General features: G+C 37.5%; 1 protein-coding gene across 2 annotated transcripts; it reads right to left on the reverse strand.

The window, feature by feature from the left end:
- Positions 1 to 3,273: 3,273 nt before the first annotated feature.
- NUDCD1 (NudC domain containing 1) lies at positions 3,274 to 27,095 on the reverse strand. Of its 2 annotated transcripts, none has more exons than XM_015856139.2 (10): positions 26,929 to 27,095; positions 21,849 to 22,003; positions 18,938 to 19,123; positions 17,301 to 17,484; positions 15,529 to 15,711; positions 13,209 to 13,416; positions 11,829 to 11,973; positions 10,478 to 10,603; positions 8,309 to 8,468; positions 3,274 to 6,025 (listed from the first exon to the last, which is right to left on the reverse strand). In XM_015856139.2, exons 1-10 carry the CDS (start codon positions 27,044 to 27,046, stop codon positions 5,733 to 5,735), a joined length of 1,758 nt encoding a protein of 585 aa, XP_015711625.1. In that variant the 5' UTR covers positions 27,047 to 27,095; the 3' UTR covers positions 3,274 to 5,732. The 2 variants fall into 2 exon arrangements, with proteins under 2 accessions (XP_015711625.1, XP_015711626.1); XM_015856140.2 differs by lacking the exon at positions 26,929 to 27,095 and adding an exon at positions 26,776 to 26,872.
- Positions 27,096 to 27,152: the final 57 nt, after the last annotated feature.

Raw genomic sequence — 27,152 nt, forward strand, 5'->3', positions numbered from 1 at the left:
AGTCACATATCTTGCTTGCTACACAAAGACTGAGGGAGTGGAGTGAGGGTCATGAAGCCCAGAATTGTGCTTCAGAGGGCACAGTGGTTATAGGGAAAAGCAGGAGTGCATCACACAGAAATAAGCTGGTTTGCAGTCACAAGCAGGCAGCTGAGCTGAGCCAACTGGCCAGCTGATGGTGAAGGGTTGTGGGATGTTGTATTAGGCGGCTCGAAGCTTCCCCTGCTCGGTAATGTATATGTATGAGACTGAAATAGGAGCCCTATATAAGGGGCTCACGCAGTTGAATAAACAACATTCTACAGCTCACCATATTGGTGTAATCAGCGTGTACCTTGGTCAGGGGGCCGTCAGAAGCACATTCTCAATGAGGGACGTAGTTCTTAAGGTTACCTTGCACAAGGCAACAGTGGGATGAGCAGCATGTACAGAATAACAGATTTTTTGGCAGACAAAGGAGGAGCACGTGAGATGAGCAAGTGACAATCACATTGTCTATTTCTTGGAGTGCTGGGTTTGTAGTAGAATAAATGTTTTTTGTTCTGCCCAAGGACTCACATGGGTATCTTCTCATTTCTCAGGTTTGTGATGTACAAGAAGGAACCTGAGACCAATACCACTTGCCTCAGTGAACACAGACCTATTCTTGAAACAAGTGCTCATTTTGCGTACCTAGAGAAACTCAGTGAGAATGCGCACAATGAATGTGACCAAATGGTGTTTTGTAATTATATGAAGTAGTAGACAATTAGGAACTTGAAGGGAAACCGTACATTGATTTCATTCACTAAAGTAACCTAGTCCTTCCCAGCCTGGAACGGAGGGGGAAGAAAATAATAGGTATTAGTGGATTTATGGAAGCCAGGGTTATTTCTTTGACAGAGGAGAAACACGTGGGTGCAAATATAGTACACTGACTTCATTGGCCTTACTTCCATTTACTTTGTTGATGAAGGATGTCGAAAGGCAGAGACAAGGGTTTATAAAACGCAGGTTTTTGCTTTCAGAGGTTACAACAGAAGCAGACTGGAGCACTTCTGGGCTGCCCTTATGACTGCAAGGGGCCAAGAGGGGCCTCCCATGTGTCAGACCTTACCTTTGGCTAATGCTACATGGGGAAAGTAATTTCTCTGATAACTCAGTGATGCACTTACTGAAGCTGCTTGTTTGGGTTACTGGAGACACTGAACACTGCTGGTAGTCAGTTAATTTTGTTTATCTAGAATCTGATTGTGTTTCCATATAAATCAAGTAATACTGCTCTGACATTAATATGATGGGATTTTTAATATTCCTTCAGAATGAATCTAAATAAACAACGTGACATATAGTTACTGCTTGCTATTTATGTTTCTTTTGCTTTTCTTAGAGAAAAACAATATTCAAAAAGTCCAAGTTGTGCAGTGATGGCTCTTTAGAATCTTCAACTCTGCTTCAGTAATTACAGAAGTTATATTGATTGATATTAATGGAATGTTTTTAGAGTGTGAAAAAAAATCTGTAAACAGCAGAAGACCGAGGCATTTGAAGCAGCTAAAGGCAACATATTTCAGAGTCTTAGTAGAAGTTCAGCCTTTTAAAAGTCATTTTTAAAGGTTTATTCTCTGAATTTTTTCAGCTGGATGCTGGCTTGTTTTCTGTCTTTCAAATGGTTATTTATTTCTCTGCCTGGTTTCTTGAAGCACCAGCATATGAACATCTGAATTCCAGTAGGCTCATGTATATCAATGGCTCCAGTTACTAATTTCCCTAAGCAGCGCAGCCACTTGTAACCCACTGCCATATGGCTCGTTTCTCTCCTCAGCTTCTGTGCACACTTTCATACATATAAACACACATGATACTTGGTTTATTTAAAATAAACCCTCCTCTTTCTGTGAATGTTTTTCTCAGTTGGCAGCATTCACACATCCTGTTTTCTCTCTGGTATTTTAATAGGGGTGGGGGGAAGAAAAAAAAAACAAAACAGTGGGACCCAACAACAACGTGGAGGCAGAGGAAGGGTCTGGAGGGTGAGATGGATGAGGAGCACTGAGGCCACTGGGGTTGGCCAACCCAGAGCAGAGGAGCTGAGGGGAGGCCTGATGGCGGCTGCAGCTCCTCGAAGGGAGTGGAGGGCAGCGTTGAGCTCTGCTCTGTGTGACAGCGACAGGGAATGGATGGAGCTGTGTGAAGGGAGGGGGGTGGGGATGAGGGACAGGGTCTGCACCAGAGGGTGGTAGGCATTCAGAAGTGGTAGGATGTAAGCAGTTCTGCTCCCCTTGCATTAACAGGATGCTTCTAAAGCATCATAAAGTACTTATCTCTAGTTTCCATAGGTTTCAAGAAATTTAGTTCACTTAATGAAGATTAAATAACTGATTGAAAAACAAATACTAATGAGAGGTGCTCATTGCCACCAGTTCTGAATTAATGTTCTCATATTTAAAGGTCTGTGAGTAATTCCAAATTATGGGAGTTATTAACTCATAGTTGAAAACACATCAATTTGTTATGGTGTAAACCACATTTGATATAGAAACGTATGTCAGAGAATCTTCTTAGATCTTGCTCCAATGCAAGTCCATCCCACAGGGCCCATCCTTCAGGAGCAGTGTGCTCTAGCACAGGTCCTCATAGGTAGCAGCTCCCCCAGCCCTCCTGCCTCACCATGGGTTCCTCCATGGAAGGAAATTCAGGAGTTATAGTGGTAATAACAGCCATTAATGAAACAAAGCACAGCAAATTGAAAAAAATATATATATAAGCTTCAGTTTTATCTGCTACTCTCTCAGCATCTACTGTTTCATTAATGAAGAGCCACTTTGTCACATAAGAGAAGTACAGACCAAACCCTTCCTACTCTTCGCTCTCCGCCCTTGGGTTGAGGACAGATGTGCAAAGCAGTTCAGTTTAGAAACATCTATCTAGATATTTGGGTCTTATATGCGCCAAAGGATTAGAGAATGCAATGTGCACTTTAAGACAATGATACAAATCAACACTCTCCAGAAACTACCCCCATAAATTTGTACGTTGGCAGATATAAGACATGGAAGAAGAAAAACAACAACATAATAACAATACCTTTAAAAAACAATACAGGAGTTTGCAAAGAACAAGGAGTGCAGCAGTGCATGTATTGGCAACATACATGACCCTGCAGTGCTGACAATCCCCAGAAATCTGTCTCAACAGAAAACTCCTTAACATAATCAGCATTATTTTAAGGAACCGCTTATTTCTATTTCTCTACTTTGTTTCAATAACACAGGAAATAAACAAATCCTTTAAAACAACTTAAAAACTTTTATTATTAAATTTGATATTTTTTTTTTCATTTAAATTTGTAGAAGTATACATGATACATTCCAAATACGCAGCCAACCAAGTGAAATACTTGTGAAAGTACACTGAAATAAAGAATGCAAGTTTTTAATAGTCCAATACATTCTAAACAGATTGTGATTGGGACATCTCAGAAAGCACTGTCCTCAAATGTAGGATTTTATTTCTTGAAATTTTACAAAAACAATGAAGAATGGTTCTCAGAAAACTGTGTCTTAAATATCCCCATTCTCTACTTTGTATATGCCTACAATAATATGCTAAACAAATAAGCCTTAAAATTAATTGAACACAGAAATGGAAATGCTGATAGAAAACGTCTCCCTGTGGCTTGCAGCCATTTAATTATAGCAGCTTGCTGTGCAACAGCATGCAAGGTTCCTCAAGGCAATGAATCTTTTAAATAATACTATGTCCTTAACTCTCAGAGAAAGTGAAATAAAAGAGACTGACATATCCTGTCTGAGAACACCAAAATCATGAACACACAAGCAACATGGAACATGAGATGAACTTCTCCCCATGTTCAGTTGTTCCCATAAGAACAATGACTCCCCTGAAACTGACATGTTAGGGAAGCATGTTTTTAGTCATTACATATTATAACAGTCTGCAAAGAGCTGATTATTCTACTTGGCTTTGTTTCAGCTATTTCAGAAGACAACAGAAGTTTGTTTCCAGATATATATGTTACAGCAAGGAGGAATTTCATAAAGACCAGAAATTCTCATCCATAGTCAGGTTACTATTTAATGTTCATATAAATCTCAATGTACTTTATGCTGGAAAGTAATCAGCTGCATGGACTGCTACATATTTCTACCATGTCTGTTCAGCATTGTTACTCAACATGAAATTTAGCTGCAAAAGTTATGTAAAAGTCATACATTCACTGAGGCTTTTTAACAAGTATTTCCAAGACAGTTTAAACAAAAATGCATGAGAAGTGAAGGTTTGCAGATGGAATCTGTTTTAACACACCCAGGTAACAAAAAATCTTTTCACAAATGGATATACAAAATAACAGTGACATAAAGTGGAGAAAAATCAGGCTCCTTGGAAAGCTGAACTTGGAGCTTCTTAATATCCCTCTTGAACTTCACACCATATCATTTAATCATTTGATACAAAACTACAGAGTTTATGCGCAAGCGAAAACAATCAAAATCAATCTGGTAGTCTGTAATAACAAAGGACATTTTCTTCTCAATATATTCTTGCAGAGGTCAAAAATAGTATTAACAAAGATGCAAAGTACTAGGATGTGTTTGACTCAGTACTCTGGTACCACAGAACATTGCAGCTTTTGTGACAGCACAAAATCTACTCATCAGGCATCCTTTGCTATAGAGTTTTATGTAAACTATGAGAATAAAAATGAAGAGGAAGTTGTCAAAACTGACCTTTTTTGGTTTAATTCTATTGACACTATCACTTTAAAATAAGAAAGAAATATTCAAGAACAGTTTTTCAACAAAATGATCCACTCCTGCTTGGTAACAAGCAACTTCAAAGCATCCTCATCATCTGTGCACTCTTATATTGGACACATACCACATCTGGACTTGTGCACTGGGTACAGAGTAGTCAAGAAATTCTGTTATTTATGGTGATATCTAAGGCAGCAGCAGAACCTTTGAATTTCCCATCTCAGGTTACAACACAGGTGCATTTTCTGTTAGCTAATAGCAAATTAGTCACTTAAGCACATCTTGAAATGAAAATGAGACATTGGTACGAATCAAAGTCTTACTGCATTCTTAATCATATCAACATCAGCTACGCATTCACTCCTATTCAGTTTTAAGAAAATTTCACTGGCATTTATTCCAGCATCTCTTAAAATGTGAATAGATTCCATTACAAGCACGAGTCAGTCACAGAATTTTACACTATCAATTTGGATATACAATAAAATATTTCCACTTGAGTTAAACTGTTTTTTGGCCAACAGTCTGTGCATTTGGATATTTTTTTTTAAGCACACGCAGTTCCTTACACTGCACGCTATATGCTTGTAGCATGAGTCTGTATTTTCTTTATCTGATGACTTTTTTTCAGAGGTAAAACTATCAGTTAAAATCAGAAGTGAACTCTCAAATTTCAGAAGTCTGGCAAGCAGTCACTGGAAAAAGAAATGCATAAATCTATTCACTTCTGCAAACTGCAGTCTCTAGAAAGCTGCTCGCACACAAGGCATTTTTATTCGCCTCCAAAAAAGCTCATTTCAGCAACAGTGAAGCTGAAATCCTCTCACTGACTTACAGGTAAGTTCTAATGAAAAAACCTGATTCCCCTGTAAAATATCTCCTTGTTAAACTTCAGCAAAATGTACCAAACTCCTCAGATCACTTACCTGGCCATTTCTTTAACATATAAACATAAACTACAGCAAAATATACTAATTAATTTCCAGCATTCACCTTTATCAAAAACAAGGTTTTTGTTGTGAGAACAAATAATCTTTCATTTGTAGCTTGAAAGCCTAAGATTGGATTGCTGGCTTCCAGAGTTGCTACCAGCTGCTTTGCAACCTGTCCTACTTGTCTTCCTTCCTTCCTGTTGTAGAGAACTGTGGTCAGAGGAGTTGGCTGGCGATAGATGAAAATTCGCCGCAAGCACTCGCAAAGAGCAGCATAGGAATAGTCTGGGGCACAAGCCATGAACTTCTTGTCTTGTTTTGATGCTTGAACATAACCTGCATAGCCCAGAAAGACAGAGAGAAATAGAAATGTAATATACTGACCTCAATAACAGTTTAAATAGCTGTCAAAATCAAGCTTAGCTTCAAAAATAATAGGCGATTACCAGGGAATTTTTGAATTCGCAACTAAAACAGGATTAGTAACACACAAGTGGTTTCTCTGCAGCCGAGCAGTGCTTGCACAGTAACCTTCTTCCAAATCTTTGCCCTGCACATCCAGTCAGTTTAGGGTCTCAAAATGATCCATGCAACAGAGACCCTCCTTCAACAAACTGCAGTAAGAAGAAGCAGGACCAAGCGCTGCTCCTTCAAAGTGTAGTAGATGCTTAGAATTTATCTGTAATCAGCTAAAGGTCTTTTCAAACATTACTCCCTTTCCAAGAGAAAGCTGACACAACAGACATCTGGAGCAAAACATACTTGGTCTTTTAGGTTTCCCTTTGGTTCCTTCCTTAAGTTTCAGTCCAAAACTTGGATTGAAAAAATAAAGTTAAAAAATATATATATATAACTTATTTTCTTTGTATTATTAATTAAAAATGAATTCCAAAAGTTGAAACAAATAAAGCAGAAAAGAGCACTAATATTATTATTTTGGCCAATACAATCAATACAGTAATATTGGAAATTTAACATAGAAAATATTCATTTCTAGAATTAGCTCTTGCAAAGCAGTTCAAAACTTGGTTGTAGAAAAACAAGCTGATAGTTTACATCATCTTCAGCATATAAAAGGCAAACTAGGTTAGCACAAAGTCTAGTTGGAAAATTCAATATAATAATGAGAAATGACTGTAAGTAGGGCTAAAGAATAATTTTTTTTTAATCACCACAGGTAAAAAAGCTCAAATATATAATTATTTTCAAAACAATAGAAAAACATCATTAGAACATTACTTAAAAGTCAGCATAGAAACTTGAAACAAGCAATAATATGAAAAAAAAAACCCTAAACCTTAGTCCTTATCATCTGTTTTCCAGTACAATGAAATTTGAAACAAGTAAACAAAGAATAAACTGTGAAATTAATCTCTTCTGTTAAAAAACAAAACCATTTAGAGCTTAATATGGCCTTAAGTGAAAATAACAAGCTACTTTAAAAAGTCATTCATATACAAAACGTAATAGATTGCAAAAACCCAGAACAAATCCAATTATCCAATTAAACTGCTTATCTTCCCTTTAGTTTTAGATGCAGGCTAACAGTGATGTGGTCAAAAAATGCATTTAGAGGATGGAGGGAATTAACTGACACACTCATGACATTATTAAAAGAACAGGTTGAGACCACACCTGGAGAAGATGAAGACAGAAATTGTTACAGCAGACAAATTCTACACTGATTAATTTAAAAGAAATTTGATTGTCTCCATTACTTAATAGGTACAGCACAGGGCCAGGATGAATATTTTGCTTACTCTGATACAGCAATTATTATTCTTGTATGCATATATTTTAAGTATTTTCTGCTTTTGAGCTAATTCCAACAATTGCTTCCAACAATGGCTATAACAAAATTCCTAGGCCTGAGTGCAAGGATACAGCAGTAACTGAGCGTGCTTCATAGTCATGTTGTTCTGTATTTATGGCACACTGTAATCTCAAAGTTCAGGGGCTTCTTGAACCCGAGCTGGCACAGCATTGCTCTCAATTGATTTTTCCTTTAATAATTGTGGTTTTTTTTTTTAATTTATGATTTTCCCATCCACAAAGTTTCATGGCAGAAGGTTTCTTAGCATAAAGATCCTTTACGTGAAATAGTTCTTTTAGTTTCTTTTGAACCTGCTGTGCGCCAACATAATTTGACATTCCTAACTCTTATAACAGAACAAACACTGAACAATCATTTCCAATTGTTCCAACTTATCACCAAAGACAATGACAAGGGAAAATTCTGATGACCACTTACCATAAGCACATACAATACTAGACCTGTCATCAAGGAACAGCTACTGTTTCCCTGATTATTTCTGTGTCCAAGGTGCCAACTGTGCTTTTACAAATCCTTAAATCTCAATCATTTATCCAAGGAAAAGGAACTCTCCTTTATTACTGTGCAGGACAGCGCTTGCATCCTGTACATGGTCTGAATAGTCTCATTTTCCCCAAACACCTCTGATGTTCTACTCTTTCTAAAATTAAGCTAGCATTTTGTTATGTGACAGAATTACAGTAACTTTCAATTCAAATTTAATTGAGTGAAATATCAACACAAGCCATACAGAGTATTCAAACAGGATGTCTCAGAGGAGTATGACCCATATGGCAACTTCCTACCTAAAGCATTAAATGTTGCAATGTGTTCCCACATGTTCTGCGGCTGATCAGAGTGAGGCTGCCAGAGAAGAGCATCAACATCATGCCTCAGGCAGAAGCAAGGCATTTCTTTGGGATCCACGACGACTGAGAAAAGATACTGATTGCTTCCAAGATTAATCTGAAAACAAAGAAAAACAAAATATTTATTCAAAGCACGAATAGCAGATTCTGTCACACCTGCTGCCAGAGTTACTTGTTCAACAGCTTCATGTTTGCCAGTTGATAAAATGTTTCAACACATTACGCTGATCAACAGTTCAATACACCACGGGTGGCTAACAAGATTTCAAATACATGTAGTTGTTGCTTGGGATAACAATTAAGGTAACACATCCATAACACAAGCAAATAGGGTAAGCGATTTTGTGTAGAAATGCCCTTCTAGGATGGAGGACCCTAATCCACAACTTTTGATTCTCTCTGTTTAATAACAACTGTTTTTCTGCATTGCAAAGAAAGAAGGAAATACTGGCTCTATGCAAAAAAAGAAAAAAGGATTAGTTGGAATACTAAAATTATGAAAAGTCAACACTTTTCTATTTGCTCACAACCAAATAATGACTACATTTCAAATCAGCACCCCATTTGTCAAACATATCTGGATTGCCAAAAAGCAATGTTCACAAGGAATGATCACAAGAAAGGCAAGACAAGCATAGCAACCCATCCATTACCTTCAAACTCAATACTACAATTAGTGAATAAAGGACGAAACAACAATTCCTTCTCTGTGAAACAAATAACCCTTAAGGACAACTGCTTATCAAAAGTAGGTTTGGAAAACTGATATACAGGATGAATACCACAGCAATCCAACTTCCCAGCCTAGATTCCAAAATATTCTCTTACATGTACAGAAACAGACTATCAATAAGGACACACTTTGCATTCAACATCGCTAATTTTATTAATTAACAAAAGAAACGTATCGAGGTTTTAGAATTTGTCATCATGAAAGAGTAATGCTAGTTTTTAAGGATACTGAGCTTGCTGCAATAACTGATTTTGCATGTGAAAACAAAAGGTCTGCACAGCACTGGTGTGTTGAACTTTCTACAGTCTCATAATGTAGCGAGCACACATCTTTTCAGATATAGAAATTGAGGAAGGTTACCTAAAACCTCTGTCTGTATGATGCATCCTCAACACTTTTTCTACAGTTTTATGAAGGGAAATTAGGATTCAGAATGTTATTCTGTACCCATGACATTTTACGTACAACAGAGGATGTTGTTCTAAATGTACTTTAAATGAAGCAAGGTAGCGATGAGTTGCAACACCAGTGCTTATGGAGACATCCTGAATAAAACCTTAGCAGAGATATCTTGAAAAAATAAATGAACGGAAAAAAAATCAACTTAATCTGCAGTTTTCTCAGATGATTATTTTGTTTCTTCCTTTCAGCAACAGACCAGATCAAGTCCTAACTGAACTGCAGTGACGTAGTAACTTAGCAAAAAAACAAACAAACAAAAAAAAACCCGCAACTTTCTAGTATGAAAAGTTACTGAGAAAAATACAAGCTATGGAATGAGTAAGAATTCTATGCTCCTGAAAATGAATCCTTTTTATCATTATTCTGGCATAGCATTGCTTTTTCAAACATCTTGTTTGTGAAAACATATCTATATCTGTATCTATCTATATCTGTATATCTAAAGTCATGATAAAAGCAGCCTCTTTTTTATATCAAAATGATACTGAAAGTAATGCTTCCTATTTTACAGTGACAGCCTATGATGTCAGAGGTGGATGTTGATGGTACAGCAGTAAAGGCTGAACCTTCCCATCAATATCCCCTTACATGTTGTTGCTGTGTGACAGATGGCAGCAGAGGGGCATTCTGACACAATGGTATCGGCTGCAGAAGTGTGTATAAAGCAAAGATGTATCTCTGAATTCCTCCAGGCAGAAAAAATTGAACCCAGTGGCATTCATCAAAGCTCACTGAACATTTATGGAGACCAAACAGTGAATGTGAGCACACTGAGACAGTGTATGGCGTGTTTCACTCATCATATATTTAGTTCTAAGGATTTGCACAGATTTGTTCTGATAAAAGTATTCCCTTTTCACATCAGAAAATAAATATTTTAAAGTATTTCAGTAATAAATTGCAGCACTTACTACATGAGTAACCTTCAAGGTATTGCCATCAAATCTGCACAAACTTGCGCCATCTTCAAGAAAAGCATCACATTCTTCTAATTCTTGTGCATTACAAGGTGGGTTTTCTTTTTCAGGATCCGGATTCTGAAGCAAAAGGACAATTAAGTACACATAAAATCCAAGTGTCTCTCTTTCTCTCTCCCCATATGTATGTATTTATATATGTATTTAACAAAGGGCACAAATATACACTTTCTTATTAATTATGAATTACTGTTGCTCCTTGAACAACAAAAAAATGACACCATTTTGGCAGTTAGTATAGTCTGGAAGTTGAGGCCAAACAACATATAAAGAAAGATTAGACAGGGCACTAATGTTCATCTGACATGGAGCTCTTGAATTCATGTGGTCATTTCTGCATCCATTCAGTTGATCAGTAAGAACTTTTATTTTGAATCAGTCTACAAAGTAAAAGGAGCTCAGCACAGGGGTTATTTCTGTGCATTTGTTTCCTTGCATGTAGATACTGTGACGACCTAAGTTTAAAGAAAACTGACAGAAAGAAATGACAAAGATCCTTAAATGACTGAAAACATGAATGGCATCATATATTGCAGGCTAACGTGCAAGACTTAAAATAGGGCAATATGTCACATTGGAGGATAAACGCTGGGGTTCAACTCTCCTCTGCCAAACATTATGATTTACTGTGTTGATCAAGAAGCTTCAGAAAGAAAAGCTTCCAGGTAAACATCATTATCACAAACACTTGAGATGACTGAAAATAATCCATGCTTTTAAATAGCACAAATCAAGATCCAGAGGGAGTCACAGTTCAGAAGTTTTAGATGAGATGCCAATTCTTAATTAAACCAAAATGTAAAGTATCAAACAAACAGCAGTTCAAAATTATATTTTAAGTAAAGACTTTCTCTATAACCACATGCCAGAAGGTTCATGAGTCATGCCTTTACAACAAGAAAAAGCTTAGCGACGCGTGTCATTGACACTCAGTGTAAGACAAGACAAGCACAGCATCTCTAGAAAGACAGCATAAAATTGTTGCTAATCTACTGATAAACAAGAAACAGACATCTTTAAAAATTACTTCAATTAACTGTTTTTAAATTGGCTCATAACAATTGGTGGGTTTAAAATCTGTTTTAATCAGACTTCTTTATTTTGGTGCAGAGACACTATTATGCATGCTAAATTCAGCCCCCTATGATCATATTACAGTTCAAAATACAGTCATAACACTTGTGCCATTAGATTGTTAACAATCTCAGACAAAAATGAATGTAGTCTAGGATTCTGAAGAGTAAATGAACAGAATGTAATTTGGGTTTTATTTTCAACTTCTTACCATTACTTCAGAAGTCAGATGCATCAAAGATTCACTTATTTCAGCGCACTGGGAAGAATCCATAATGAATTCCCCTCTTGTGTCACCAACTATTAGCTCTGGCCACCGTGGTCCCTCATTTTTCTTAATTAGAAAAATTTCCAAGCTAAAATGCAAACAAAAGGCAACAAGTGATACATGAATCTTTTTTCAGATGACAGTCAAAAAAAGCTCTGAATGTAAATTTGAGAACTGAATTGTTACTGAGATCCATACAGAATCACAGAATGACCCGGGTTGGAAGTGGCCTCAAGGATCATGAAGCTCCAACCCCCTGCCTAGCAGGGCCACCAAACATACACATTTACTAGATCACGTTGCCCAGGGCCCCATCCAACCTGGCCTTAAACACCTCCAAGGACGGGGCATCCACAACCTCCCTGGGCAGCCTGTTCCAGGGCCTAACCACTCTCCTGTTAAAGAACTTCCCTCCAAAATCCAACCTAAATCTTCTCTCTTTCAACTTAAAACTATTCCCCCTTGTCCTACTATTATCGACCCTTTCAAAAGAGTTTACTTCCCTCCTGGTTTTAGGTTCCCCTCAGGTACTGGAAGGCTGCAATGAGGTCACCCTGCAGCCTTCTTTTCTCCAGGCTGAACAAGCCCAGCTCCCTCAGCCTGTCCTCATAGGGGAGGTGCTCCAGCCCCCTGATCATCTTCATGGCCCTCCCTCTGGACCCTTTCAGTCGTTCTTGTACTGAGGGCTCCACACCTGGACACAGTCCTCCAGATGGGGCCTCACAAGAGCCGAGTAGAGAGGGACAATCACCTCCCTATTCCTTCTGGCCACCCCTCTCCTAATGGAGCCCAGAGACAATTCAAATTCAGCTTATAAAAACTAAACCATACTAACTGAATCTATTCATTAAAAAAAAAAAAAAAAAGAAAGAAAAAATACAGACAAACCCAGAGGAAGGACAAGCAATATTTCAAAGCCAAATAAAACACATAAAACATACATGTGCTTGTGGAAAGCCTTGAATTTCCCACTTTGATACCAGGACATTACAAAAGACAGTTATACATAACACATTTTTTTGCTAAGATTTTTTTAGTTTGAAAAGCCGGTTCTTTGTCATTGTATGAAACAGCTTGTCATGTAACTTCACAAGTAACTAACTATAAGAAGGAATTACTTTTATAATGAACTACAGAAACAGAACTGAGACAGAACTGCAGAGGCCAGAGAGCAATTTTCAGCACAGGAGGTAAATGCTTGAAAGGACAAGCTCAGTGTCTAGCAATAGATAATTCAATTCCTAGGAGCCCTAGAAGCCAGCTATGATATACACTTTGAAATCAATTCCTAGCAATAGTACATCTTAAAATCATGTACAACACCTTTTGTTCTCTTTAATTATCCAGGTGCAGCTTTCATGGTCCACAGATGAATATAATTTTCCTTCCATCAAAGCAGGCTGGTCTTTCAGTGCAACACGTATGTTGTCAGGGGAAAAGTGTACTTTTATGTCATCCTTAGTGATGTCCGTAGGAATGTGAACTGTTATTGTCAGATCATCTCCAGTCTGTTGCCAGTAATAGAGAGGGTCTACAATTGAAAACACACAACAAAATAGCACCTACATTAAAAATGTCCTAGATTCTACAGCACGTAATGCTGGGTGAGACAGAACTGAGACCTGGGAAAGAATGGCGATTAATTTCTACTGCAAACAATTTTCTTAAAATACATCCTGATTATTAGACAGAAACTTTTTTAAACAATCAAATTAATTTGTGTCACTCATCTGGAAAACAACTTCTGTTAATGTCTGTACTCAAATATGCTGATGGAGTTATCCAGTGGATGTTAGATACTAACCTACAGTTATTACAGCCTTATGAAATTGATATCCAAAATGTATTTCAGTACATTGAGGTATTAATGATCAATGACTCAGTTAAACAGACACCAGTAGCACGACAGTTATGACAAGCTACTCCATACTCAGGGGTGTAAGCTATTCAGAAATATGAACATATTTCCCTCATCTATTTTGCCAGAAGTTACACTGACAATTACAGAAATGGTTTTAGAAGACCAAATAGTCTTCATTTGCTTCACTTGACGTAGATGAAATAGAACTGCCTTCCAAGAAGTAACAACTGAATTTTGCTTCTGGGTCTACAATCTGCCTGATGCCTATCTTGATTATTAAGCTGCCTTTCTATGAGAAATACTTAAACAGAGGACAGCAAAAAAGCTGTTTAAAGGCTAGAGGACGTGTTCAGTCAGAAGTGGATGAGGACGCTGAATTTGTTAAGCCTGAAGAAAGAAGGTTGAGGGGTCACCTCACTGCCCTCTGCAACTTCCAGAGATTGGCAGGTGGAGAGGAGCTCATCCAGCATCAGGACTGACGGGAATGCCTTAAAGCTGCACTAAAAATTAGAAAGAGGTTTTTAGACATGGGAACAGGCTTCCTAGAGAGGTGGCTGCTGCCCCATGGCTGCCCATACTTAAGAAACACTTCAGTAACACTCTTAGTGTGTTTTAACTTTGGATTGGCCCCAAAGTATCCCTGACAGTTGGACTTGGAGATTTTAGTAGGTGTTTTCCAACCGAAACTATTCTGTTCCATAAAGGCTATGACAGCATGACTGAGCGGTGAAAACATGGTCATAGAAAACACAGCTACAGGTGTATTCATTTTCTTTTAAATTCAGAGGAGAATTGAAGTTTGGATGGACTCATTTTCTGAAATGCTTTAGAAGCTCTCCATATTGTCACAGTACAATATTTGGCTGACCATGTCAGCAGCTGAAGCTGCTTACCTTTGACACAGACTTTATCTGGTCTTTTTTTATGCTGAATTGGAATTTGATCGAATTAAACTTTCTTTTTATTTTTTTTTTTTTTTTTTTTTTTTTTCTTCTTTCTTTTCCTTTGCATTACCTTCTAGACTACTTTATTAGCAATAAAGCATGAATAGGGCAGAACAGGAAGGAGCAAAGGAAAAAGCCAAAATAACAGTGAGTAATATAACCAGCTTAATCATAGTATCATAGTCTCGTGTGGGTTGGAAGGGACGTTAGAGTTTAGCCTTTTCTTGAAGTCATTTTTTTTTTCTAAGACTTCTTTCTTAATGAAGATCTTTACAAGATTCTCATTCATAAAAAAACCAAACAAATGATTTTTTATTGCTGTTTGAAAAGTAAGTGTATTTTACACCCCAGGGAGATCTCCCTGCTGAACAGCACCTTGGGGGAGCTTCACTCCCAACTGTTTGGGTGCCATATCCCTTATTTTATCTAGGAAGACTAACTTCTCCATCTGAGTACTTCAGCTAAATGCTTGAATTTAGGCAGCCTAAACTTTGAGTAAACAACTCAACCGTTAGCAAATAATCAGTATGGTTCTCTTGGCAAAATGCCATTATCCTTGTGTCAAAGAAATTCTTTATGTTCCTTCTATGCCAAAATGTTTCCCCTATAGGCTTATGCACAATACAACTTTCCAGGAAGAAAACAAACACAATGAAGTCCACCTGCCCATGAAAAAAATAAATAAATAGATCAGGAAAAAAACAAACAAACAAACAAAAAAAAAAACCCAGACATTTAAGGCAGATATTAAGACTAACATTTACTAGGATTTCCAAACAAGCTCTTTTCTTATCCAAAACAGTGAGTAATCTATCATAACCTGTCAAATAGGTTTTACCTTTCTTTTCATTTGTTGTTTTATCATCATTTTCTTCTAAAATTTCTTCCTCTTCTGGTACAAATTTGAATGGTTTGTAGGAAATAATCATTAGACCATCTCCACTTGGTTCTACTGCTGCATAGTGAGGGACTGATTTTCCTTGTAAAACTCTCCTTTTGCTGATTTCATACCTATGTTCATCTATAAAATGAAGAAAAAAATAAGAACCTCATTACACTTAAAAATGCTAAGCAATCCTACAAATTAAATAACAGTAGCTTAGAAGGAAATCTCTTTTTCAGTGACTTTATTATACATGTAGGTCCCAAATTAATTTAACACTGTCCTTTTTTCTTACGATGTCTTCTTTAATTACAGCTAGCTCAGCAATTCACAAAACTTCTCCGTAGAAACAGGCCTTCCAAATATTTTTAGAGCTGATATGAGAGCTTGAGAAACAACAACATAGCTTCTGATAACACTTCACCCATAGTGGAAAATGCCTGCTTTCACTTTTGAAGATCTGTGTTTTACAAAAGCTGAAAGGTCCTAGTTGTCAGCTATTGACATCAAGGACTGTGCCTTATCCTACTGTGCTCCCAAACATATGAGTACCGATGACTTAAAACATGGTGAAGTGAGAGGTTCTGGAGTTTGCTGTCCTTTAATTAAAACCTAACTGGACTTGAAGCCCTCAGTATTTGATCAACTTTTTATAACAACAGATTGTACAAAAAGATTTTTAGCAGTTAACTATCAACATGATAAAATTCTGACAGGCGATAATATTATCTCTAATAATTGTTTGACTTTTCACACATATCTTTAATCTCTTTACTAAAAGAATTTGCTCTACTTGTGAGTACAACTTTACTTGTAACAGAAAAAACAACAACTCAATACCAGGAATTTATTAGCAGAGACACTAAACAAGACAAGATCATGATGGTAAAATTCTTCTATACCACTCTAGTACTCCAAAGTGTCGTGGTTCACCTCAGTGTTTATGTCACAGTGCAATACAGACAACAATGGATAAACCATTGTTTAAAATTTGGGTGCCCTTAACAAGTTATCTTACATGCTAAAAATTAGTTTAGAAATAGAGAAAGGAGCAAGAACCAGTCTACAGTGTAATTCTGGTCCTTGTTCAGTTCTGCTTCTGGTTCAGTTAAAGTCCTGTCCACTTTTCTAAGTATAAGCACTTCTATTAGTAGAATAAGTATAGCCATTCTAATCCAAGACAGAGCAAGATTTCATCTATACAATTATTAGACTCCAGATGGGGAACCTGCATCAACAGATGACCTCAGATTAGATGGATGACCAAATCAAGTATGACTACATTGTACTGGGAAATTAAATTCTTATACAATGTTTTGAAAAGTACGAGAGATATTAATTAGAAATAGTTTTCAACTTAGATTTTAATAGACAGAGCTAAATGGGAATTTATTATTCATCCCATAATGTCGTATTATTCCTAGCTTGTTTTCTAATCGCCTTAACTATACACATGCAGAAATTGACTCCTTCCTGTCCTCCAAATGTTTGTCATACTGCAGGTCTACAAGTGAGAACTTGAATTTAAAGTGTGATGAGGGTTTTGTTGGGATGCAAACATCAGAAATTGAGGAACAATCAACATCCAAAACAATTAATGAAAGCATAATAGCTGTTTTTCTTTTGCAGTTTTTGTTTTTTTTTGTTTGTTTGTTTTGTTTTTTTTGTTTGTTTGGTTTTAGTTTTTTTCCCCTTACCTACTAATAACATAAATATAAAACACTTACCCGCTTTGTTCATCTCTACAAATGTAACCCATTCCAAAGTAATATGAAATCCACTTCCTTTTGTGTCCAATTCATCTTTTTCTACCCTGAGCAGTAGCACAGCTATTGAATGTTTATCAGATTTTACAAATGAAACACTGTGTACTATAACGAATGGACTGCCTAGTTCTTCACTAAACACAGTCTGGAAGGCAAAATGGTAGAAAAAGGTTAGTCAGTTAAAACTCAAAAATTAGTGAAAGCTTCAGAGAACATTAAATCAATTAATTAAATATGCTCGCCACAAATCACATTAACTTTTGGTTAGCCCTGAAGTGGTCACACAGTTGGTGTGTGACCTGAAGTTCTCTTCTAGCAGAACTATTCTATGTATTTCTAGCAGTTCCTTCCTTAGCTATCAAGAAAGTGTCCTTTTTATTACTGTTTATATGATAGAATCATTAAAATGGTCCACTAGATCAAGCACAAAACTCTACAAAAATATCTGCACTACAGAACAGGGTAACTGGCTTCCTTTTGACTGAACTTTCAAATTGTACAGGGGAAGGAGTTATTCCACCATGTAGAAATCCTCCACTTCCAGGTATATGTTTGACTTCCTGCCAATATTAAAAGCTCCTTGGCTGTGTATAAAACTATCCTCTAATTAAAAAGTTGCATGAAAAATGTGGTACTTTAATATCAAATTCATCCTTCAGAAATAAAGAGAAACAACAGACCAAAACTTATAGCAGCTGAAGCAGAAATGTACCATAACTACATTTGTTTTGTAGAACTAATAGCATTATTGCTATGGAAACACCACTGCTCCGTGGATATCAGAAACGCTCCTTCTCAAGATGGTTTAAAGTAAGTGATTTTGTAACCTATTTAATGAGAAACGTGCTTCAGTTACAACCACAAAGTTAAATAAAAAATACTAAGCACCAATAATTCTCCAGAGCTAAGTGTACAGCATGAAAAATTTCTCTCCCAGAGAGGTGGAAATATTACAATTTAGATTATACCTACTCTGCATAAAGCCCTCGGGGCTACTTATAAAAGGTTTTTAATCATCAGTTTTCTTTAATTTTTATTTTATTCACCATGGACACACTTTTAAGACAGGTCAAATTAAAATGATGAACATTTCAAATGCAATTACATCAGCACAAGTGATCTAGAAACCCTCTAACAAAATGAAAAGTAGCATTTAGCTTGACAATAATTTCAGGCATTTTAAAACGTACTTATTATTCCATGGGTCAGAAGAAATAATGTGATAGTGGAAGGAAAACTTAGGCTGACCCATAAGAATAGAGAAGGGAAAGGGAAAATGGTTCTTATTATAAGTTCAGCTTGACAGGTGTGCAGTCACCTATTTAGAAACACTCGCTCTCTTCAGACAGATTCTTTTCCCGTAAAAAGGCTGTTTGCTGTTTCCATTCAACCATTTGAATTTTACAGATTTTTTTCTTTCACTTCAAGAAATAATTCACATGATCTTTATGTTTGGACACAGCCCAATATCAACCACAGAGTTAAGATTGAAAGCTTCGTTTTTCATAACATTATATGCATGCAATTCTCCTATTAAGTGCAGGAGTAAGAATTATTTGGTAAATATACAATTCTTAATGTGCTATTTTAAGACTTACCTCCCATTTTTCCGATGCACTGTTTCCACGCTTGCCTGACTTAATTAAATATAGTCTTCCTGTTCCATCAGAAATGGTAACCCATGTGGAAGATGAGAAGTACATTGAGGCACAAAGGCGATCATCATAAGCTGTCAAATCTGTAGGTAGCCTGAAAACTTCTCTTGGTTTTTGGAGAGCAGTGTCCTGTAAGCAGAGTCACTTTATGAAGTACTAATCAATTTCAGCATTGCAGAAAAATGAACAACAAACTTCAACAGCAATTCACCAGTCAGCTCATGTAATTGAGCCTATTAGGAAAAATGTAGGTAGCCAAGCATCACTTCCACATATGAGGAAGAGGTGGTAGAATTTCAGTATTCAGTCTGTTTACTGAAAACTTAAGTGTTTTATAATTGGTATTTCAACACCATTTTTTTCCCTTCAAATTCACAGCACTAATTTACATTTTGCATTTAAAAGTTTTTTACTTCTTTTTTCCTAACATTCCCATAGAATTTATCACTCACCTCACAGTTTTAATCCCACTAAGAACCTGGAGACCTTAAATGAAATAAAAGCCATAGAAATGTACAAAAAAAAGTTAATTTACACTGACTTCTAAACTAAAACAAACTTTAACCCTCTTTCTTACTCAACTTGTGCACACATATACAACACAGAAAGACCACATTCGTGCATACAAGCATGACATAGACTTGAGACTATCGTATTAGAGACGATTTCAAATCTATCGTATTTTCCAAATGGTATTAAAATCAGATATGCATCTAGAACATGTTCAAAGTAAGGCAAGCTAAACTGGATTTGGGTAAGTACCATTTTAATAAGCATCACTGAAAAAGACCAGATGACAAACAGATAGCCTGACTGTCTTCTGGATCTACTTGAATTTGTATTAGAGATTACTTTTCTCTACGACTCTGAAATCTGCAATAGAAAAGATGCAAATTAGATTTATAATTTCTAGTAGCATTCAGGATCACTCTGTAGATTCAGTTGCATCACTACAACCCTTCAGTTATTCACCTAATTTAGAACACATTCAGAAAGATTGAATGAAAGAATTATAAACAAAGGAAGAAAAAAAACCACACTCTACACCCAAGCATTTCCGACATCCTCATTTTCTGCTTGAATTTCTTAAGGTTTTACTGAAAGGCAGTATTTTCTGATATTTCTTACCATTCCATGGTAAGAAGTGACTGATGCGAATGGGAAAAAAGAACGAAAATTGCGGAAAGAAAAAGCTTCAGCCCCAGAACTACAAATTACAGGCATATTCTATGCAACACCATAGAAGACCACACTTCTGACAGCCTTCAAGTGAATCATAACAGTAAGCTTCAAATAGTTATTGATGTAATTGTGTTTTAAAGAACTATCAACTGTCGATCATTTAATCTTCTAAAGCCCTCATTACACTTATCAACACTGAAGTGGAGTGACAGGAGTCAACAATTCTGAAAACTTTAATTAAAAAAGTCTTCACATCACAAAGCCTCCCAGCTCAAAGGAAAGAAAGAAAATGCTCTTCTAATCTTCCTTTTGCTGCTCACTAGTATTAAGTAAGTCTGCAGATAACACAAAAATGGGAGGAACTGTCAACACTTGAAAGTAAAGAGAACTTGTAGAGAGCTGCTGACAAATTAGAAGGCTGGGCAATCATCACCTATATGAAGCTGAACAAGAGGAAGTGCCAAATTCTGTGCCTGGAACAGGGCAAACCTGACTTTGTACAGGCTGGGGAATGAGAAGCAGGAGAGCAGCCCCACAGCAAGGGATATGAGAGTTCTGGTTGATTGAAGCTGAATACAAGTCAGCAGTGTGCCCTGGCAGCCAAAAGGACCAACCATGCCCTGGGGTACATCAGGCCCAGCACTGCCAGCCAGGCAAGGGAAGGGATTGTTCCACTCTGCTATGTGCTGGTGTAACAGGCTATAGAGTATTCAAATTAGCTGATAACTATACAATTCTGGACTTCTTTTCATTACTGATAGATGAAAGTATATTTGATTCAGAAGGATTGAGTCAAATTATCATGAAAACAAAAAACACTCCATACCTATTGGCAAAAAACTGTAAGTACACCTTTATTACTCAATAGGGTACACGTCAAAATGATCAATGAATTAATTTCATTCTAAATTACACATTCAGAGCTAAGAAGACATTGTGATAGCTGTAAAATTGCCATGGGTAAGCCTTCTGTTCCTTTATGAGTAAGGACTACAACAGTATATACCAGAAACACAGTACTCATGCAGCCATGTTTGCTCTGCTCTCCAGAAGAAACAAATGGGTCTGCAGTGGAATCAGTGCACCCAGGCATTCAAATGCCTCAAAAAACACAACTGTGTAAGACAGTCAATTTTATCAGTATAAAAGCAGAGAACTGCCATGTTTTTCTGACTTGGTCTAGCTTATTCTCTATTACAAATTTGCCCAGGGCTGCAAGTGCTTTTTGCCTCCAACCTGCCATATACAGATTAAACTATTAGTCTACGCATGTTTTCATTTATAATTCTAAATCACACAGCTTTTCTCTCCTATCTGCAATGGTTGGATTTTCAAATCAGCAAACATCAAACAAAATAGCTAAGAAACTTCTGGCAACTGGAAAAGAAGTATCTGCTCTTTTCTTCAGCTTGTCACCATATGTTTATCCTCCCCATGAAGGAATAACACGTAGTATTAATACAATGCAATACTAGTGAAATTAAAAATGTCAGAAGGTTTCACTTAAAATCCTTTCATCCCCACTAGTAAACCCCATTTTTGTCAATCTACCTTTCTTCCTGGCAGTAGTTTCCCCTCCAGTTTTGCATCTGGATTCTCCTTGACATGTTTTCTACCTTATCTGTCCTCACCTATTCAAATTCAATTCTTTTAAAAATAAGTTTATGCTTACCAGAGTCACTGACAAGTTCATAACCCTTCCAAATTGGTCAATGTAGTAGACACTGTCCTGGTACCAGGAGTCAAGGTGGAGATAATTATACATGCCAAAAGCACGCATGTGGTCAAGGGTATATTGATCATCACGAAGTTTCACTTCTGCGACAGCTAGAAGATGAAAAGAGAGAGAAATTATTTGAACAATATTTCTAAATATAGTTGAATAAGTTAGTGCTTACACTGATGATTTTAAAACAATTCATCTATCTGTAGCCCATAGGCCTAGTTTATCTGAAGCAAAATATGTGTATGTAGTTAAACAACAAACAATATCACTATGAACATGGAAAGCAGGTCCTGCATGCTGAAAGTCACCACAGTCACTCACCACAGTAACATAACAACCATTACCATTTATAGTGCCATACGCTGACTTCCCAACAACTGTTGATGTCTCTTTACTTTGTCAATTAGCCTCACAAAAATGGAAGCACACAAGCAAGAACTTTGTAAAATCTACTTTTAAGTCTACCTAGGAAGACCACAAATCATTCCTGATACATACGCTGTATTAAAGAAAACAAACTAATTCTGCTTAACCATAAATCTAAGCAAACTGTGGACAAAAGAAATATCCTTCTAACTATGTGAATTTCATAATCTGAAACTCTGAATCATGCTATCAACAACTGCAAAGCAAACAATAAAGACACTATTAGTACATGGTCATTACTGAAAAAGTATGTTCCTAGGTTGCCCAGAGGGTTGGTGGATGCCCTGACCTTGGAGACATTGGTTGGATGTGGTTCTGAGCTCCAGGTGCCCCTGCTCATTGCAAGGGAGTTGGACTAGATGACCTTTACGCATCCCTTCCAACTCAGACAATTCTATGATTTTAAGGTCACATTAGTTTTTCTAATCACCATTTTACAACTTCCACGTTTTTCTTTTTCTGTTCAAAACACAACAAAGGAATCTTCACACCACGTTCACTGGAACCATTCACAACTCTATCTAGAAGTCCTCATCTTGGACTCTTTACACCCTTCTTTAGCTTATATTTAAAACCTACTGAAAAAGCAGTATTTTATTCTACTTATTGCAATGATCGCTTCAAGCCATAGTATGTTTTCCAAAACAATCAGTGTCACTGAACAGTTATCATGACATATATCCCCTATCAGATAATCTGACCCCATTAGAGATACTGGCTATTAACAGGAGCTGTAGAAAACTATGCAAGACATACTGTCTGATTAATTAAGAAAAAATATTCCAGTCATACTGTATAAAATGTTTGTAAAATGATAGCATAATTAGCAATTAGTCTCCTAATCATTGTTGATATTTGCAAACCAAGAGCATTAATTCCACTCAAATCAACTCATTATTCATATTCACCATAGTGGAGAGATTGCAGCATCTCTGCAATTAATAATTACTCTTTCCTAAGCTGTGGCTCAAAGAAAGAAGCTAGCTAATAAAAAAAAGGGTGAAGAAAACATACCTGCCATAATGGTGAAAGATGCCTCCTGTTCCCATTTCTACTTTAACTAATTAGAATATTTCACAGTAAATTACATCGTAAAAGAAATTAAAAAGTTGTGTTACGAAAATGGGTTTAAAAGCTGTTTGGACAAACAGTCTTTACCACAGACACGAACCAAATCCCTGTCCTTGAGTTTTCCAGCTGGTAGTTCTGACAAGCTCTGCATAATAAGGAGTTGGTAAAAAGAGATCCAAATTTCTTAAGATGAATTATGCAATTAACTCTTCGTAAATAGAAGTCAGAAATGATACCATATGTGATTTTAAACCTGGAAAGCAAACAAATGTGCACTGTACTTCCATGCAACACTTCAAATACGGTTATCAGCAGCTTACAGAATACATCCTGTATACACATCTCTCTGCCAATAAATTATTAGATTAATTGAGGATCACTCTGTGATCAACTGAAATCTGCGCACAAATGCCAACTGCTATCACATACCATGTGCTCACATAGTTTATAGGACATTTTATACTATGATGGAGGTACATTCCCTCCTTTCTGCAACCTTCCCAGTTCAAGTTTTCTTGTCAGTCCATGGAAAAAATGCAAAAAATCAATAGAGGGTAGATTTGGCAAAACAGAAGCTAATATAATGAGGAAAAAAAAAAAAAGAAATAGTAAATCAGAAAATCACCTTATTCACATAAGGGTTTTTTTTTTTTTCCTTTTTTTTAAAAAAAGTAACTGAATCTAGGACAGACTAATTCAGTAGCTCCAACTTTTTGGGTCCAACTAACAAGCAGCAATTTACAACAGCTTCTCCTACAGAGTAATACACGGTCTTATTCCAGTTTCTGATAAGCAAATCTGCACTACAGAAAGCCAAGAACATTAATTCATACTCTGTCATACCAGTAAAGGGAAGGAATGTATATATAACTTAAATGTCAGCTTTCAGTATTATTAACCGACAACTGCAGTGAGGTGTGGTATTTCAGACTGGCAATAGAAAATTGTCACTTGTCTCTACTTGTATGTCTTCAGCTCTGTGATTGAAAAAAATCATTTGACTCAAAATATTTCCCAGCTAATTAGGCCAAGATTCTCACTAATACCAAGTCTACTTAAAAGCTAAAGGCACATGCTCAAAGCAATTCGTAAGAATCAATGAAAGGAACAGTCTGTGATTCTATGATCAGTAGAATTTGGAAAAAAAAAAAAAAGAGAGGAAAATGTATGAAATAAAAACTTTGCATTTTCATATGGTTTACTGAACACATCACAATGAGTTCAAAATACTGTAAGATATGTAAACTAATTTTATCAACACATTATTTTGGGGTACCCCACGTTATGTACCTCTATATCATAGTTTGTTTTGCAATGCCACCCAGTGGAAGGAATTTAGTATTTCATGTACACTTTTTCCTAGTGAAAGACAGGCCATTGTTTCACTCCCAAGTATCAGTGGTCAGCACACATAGATCCTTCTGTCTTGGAATCAGTTTTCTCTTTAGAAGCATGTTTTCACTGTTAATGGCAGCATCATTTTGTTGCTACCCAAAAGCACAAGAGTTTCTTAGTCTACTGCAGCAGATGTTAATAGACCGAATGGAAAAGTTTACTTCTAACAAGTGCAGAGCTTGCTGAAAACAAGCATGTTTTGCCTACAGATACCATTACACAAAGTATTTCTGCTGGATCAAATTACTAACACAGATATGAACATAAATGGCATATATTGAACTCAAGCGTACCTAAAAATCAATCAAGACCCAAAAACTGGTGAGGGATTTGTGAGAATATCACTGTCAAAAAAGCTTGTAGGGTGACTTGTGCCTGCTGTAGGAACCATCTTCATTAACAACAGGTAATACCTACACACCATCTTTTTCCTTCTCGAGAAATTAAAGTACAACACAAGAACAGTTACATAAGGCCTAAGACCTAAACCTAAATTATTTAAGAAGTTCACTATGAACTTGTTCTCCAACACCAAATCCAATAAATAAATAGAAAGCCATTTGAAATTTCTTTCTGCTTCAGTTGGACATTTGACCAGCAAATTCATGGCAACTGCATTTTGACAGCTGCAGGCAAATTAGCACTGAATACTAAGCTTTGCACGGTAGTCAGAAAACAAAGACACTGTAGTCCACATCACATTGTTATAGTAAGAAGACCAAGAAAAGAGCACAGATACTCACTGAATTTCTATCACAAGGGTTACTGTAAATACTACAACAAATTCCCAAATGGACTAGAGGTGTTAGAAGCCCCATAATTCAAACACTTTAATGAACATAGTGAGTCCTCATCAATTTAAAACAGGTATGTAATACATACACCTGAGAACCACAAAGCATCCTTGATCGTCTCATACACAACACACCACATTAAGAACAACACCATGACAAAGAGCAGTGTTACACTACATAACAAAAAGTTGCTCACTGCACTTCCCAGTGGTATCACCTCATTTTCATTCACACATCCTTCAATACACAACTCACACACAGCATCCCTTTCTGCTCTGCTATTAAAATAATGGACTGAGCACAGATCTGTAGCAACACACAGCAGGTATCCCGACATCAGGTATATGGTTCGGTGCATATACAGAGACCAGCCTGCCCTTTGGTTCTTCACAGAATCACAGAATTGTAGGGGTTGGAAGGGACCTCTAGAGATCATCGAGTCCAACCCCCCTGCCAAAGCAGGCTCCCTACACCATGTCACACAGGTAGGCATCCAGGCGGGTCTTGAATATCTCCAGAGAAGGAGACTCCACCACCTCCCTGAGCAGCCTGTTCCAGTGCTCCGTCACCCTCACCGTAAAGAAGTTCTTCCGCACATTTGTGCAGAACTTCCTATGCTGTACTTTCATCCCATTACCCCTAGTCCTATCCCCACGCACTGCTGAAAAGAGACCAGACTCACCACTATGGCTCCCACACCTCAAGTATTTATAAACCTGGATCAAGTCCCCTCTCAGTCTTCTTTTTTCAAGGCTAAACAGACCCAGTTCCCTAAGTCTCTCCTCATAGGGGAGATGCTCCAGGCCCTTCACCATCTTAGTGGCCCTCCGCTGGACTCTTTCCAAAAATCCCTGTCTTTTTTTGTACTGGGGAGCCCAGAACTGGACACAATATTCCAGATGAGGCCTCACCAGGGCAGAGTAGAGGGGGAGGATCACCTCCTTCGACCTGCTGGACACGCTCTTTTTAATACACCCCAGTATGCCATTGGCTTTTTTGGCTACAAGGGCACACTGCTGGCTCATGGTCAATCTGTCGTCCACCAGGACGCCGAGGTCCCTCTCAGCAGAGCTCCTCTCCAGCAGGTCTTCCCCCAGCCTGTACTGGTGCATGCAATTATTTCTACCCAGGTGCAAAGACTCCACACTTGCTTATACAAAGGCTACTTCATGCACATTGCAACTGACCTGTCACACACCAACAAAGCCAGAACGCTGACAGCAGATGTGGCACAGAGACAGACATACACCCCATGCAACTCTGCAACTCTGTAGCACAGCGCTCCGAGCACAGCAGGGCCGAGCCGCGGAATAGCCCCAAATCCCACCCCCGCTGCTCACCCGCGTCCAGCTGCAGCTGGTAGCAGGCCAGCGGCTCCAGGGACAGCTTGTAGCCCTCGAACTTGGGGTCCAGGAGCAGCCGCTTGGCCTCCAGCGAGCAGTGCGCGGCGCCCTCCATGCCGGACGCGGGCAGAGCGCGACACCGCCGCGCAGCAGCACGGGAAGAGCCGGCCGCACGCTGGGAGCGGTAGTTCGGGGCCGAGCGCTGCCACCAGCCGGCAGCC

Source organism: Coturnix japonica, chromosome 2 (genome assembly GCF_001577835.2).
Source record: "Coturnix japonica isolate 7356 chromosome 2, Coturnix japonica 2.1, whole genome shotgun sequence".
In the NCBI taxonomy this organism is placed as follows: domain Eukaryota; kingdom Metazoa; phylum Chordata; class Aves; order Galliformes; family Phasianidae; genus Coturnix; species Coturnix japonica.

What these genes read in the sequence shown, in the direction of transcription:
- NUDCD1 (XM_015856139.2), bottom strand. Translation starts at nt 27,046, where the DNA reads ATGGAGGGCGCCGCGCACTGCTCGCTGGAGGCCAAGCGGCTGCTCCTG. An exon ending in TGTAGAGATGAACAAAGCGG is followed by an intron (nt 15,712 to 17,300) that starts GTAAGTGTTTTA and finishes TTCATTTTATAG; the next exon opens with ATGAACATAGGTATGAAATC. An exon ending in ATAATTAAAGAGAACAAAAG is followed by an intron (nt 11,974 to 13,208) that starts GTGTTGTACATG and finishes TTTGCATTTTAG; the next exon opens with CTTGGAAATTTTTCTAATTA.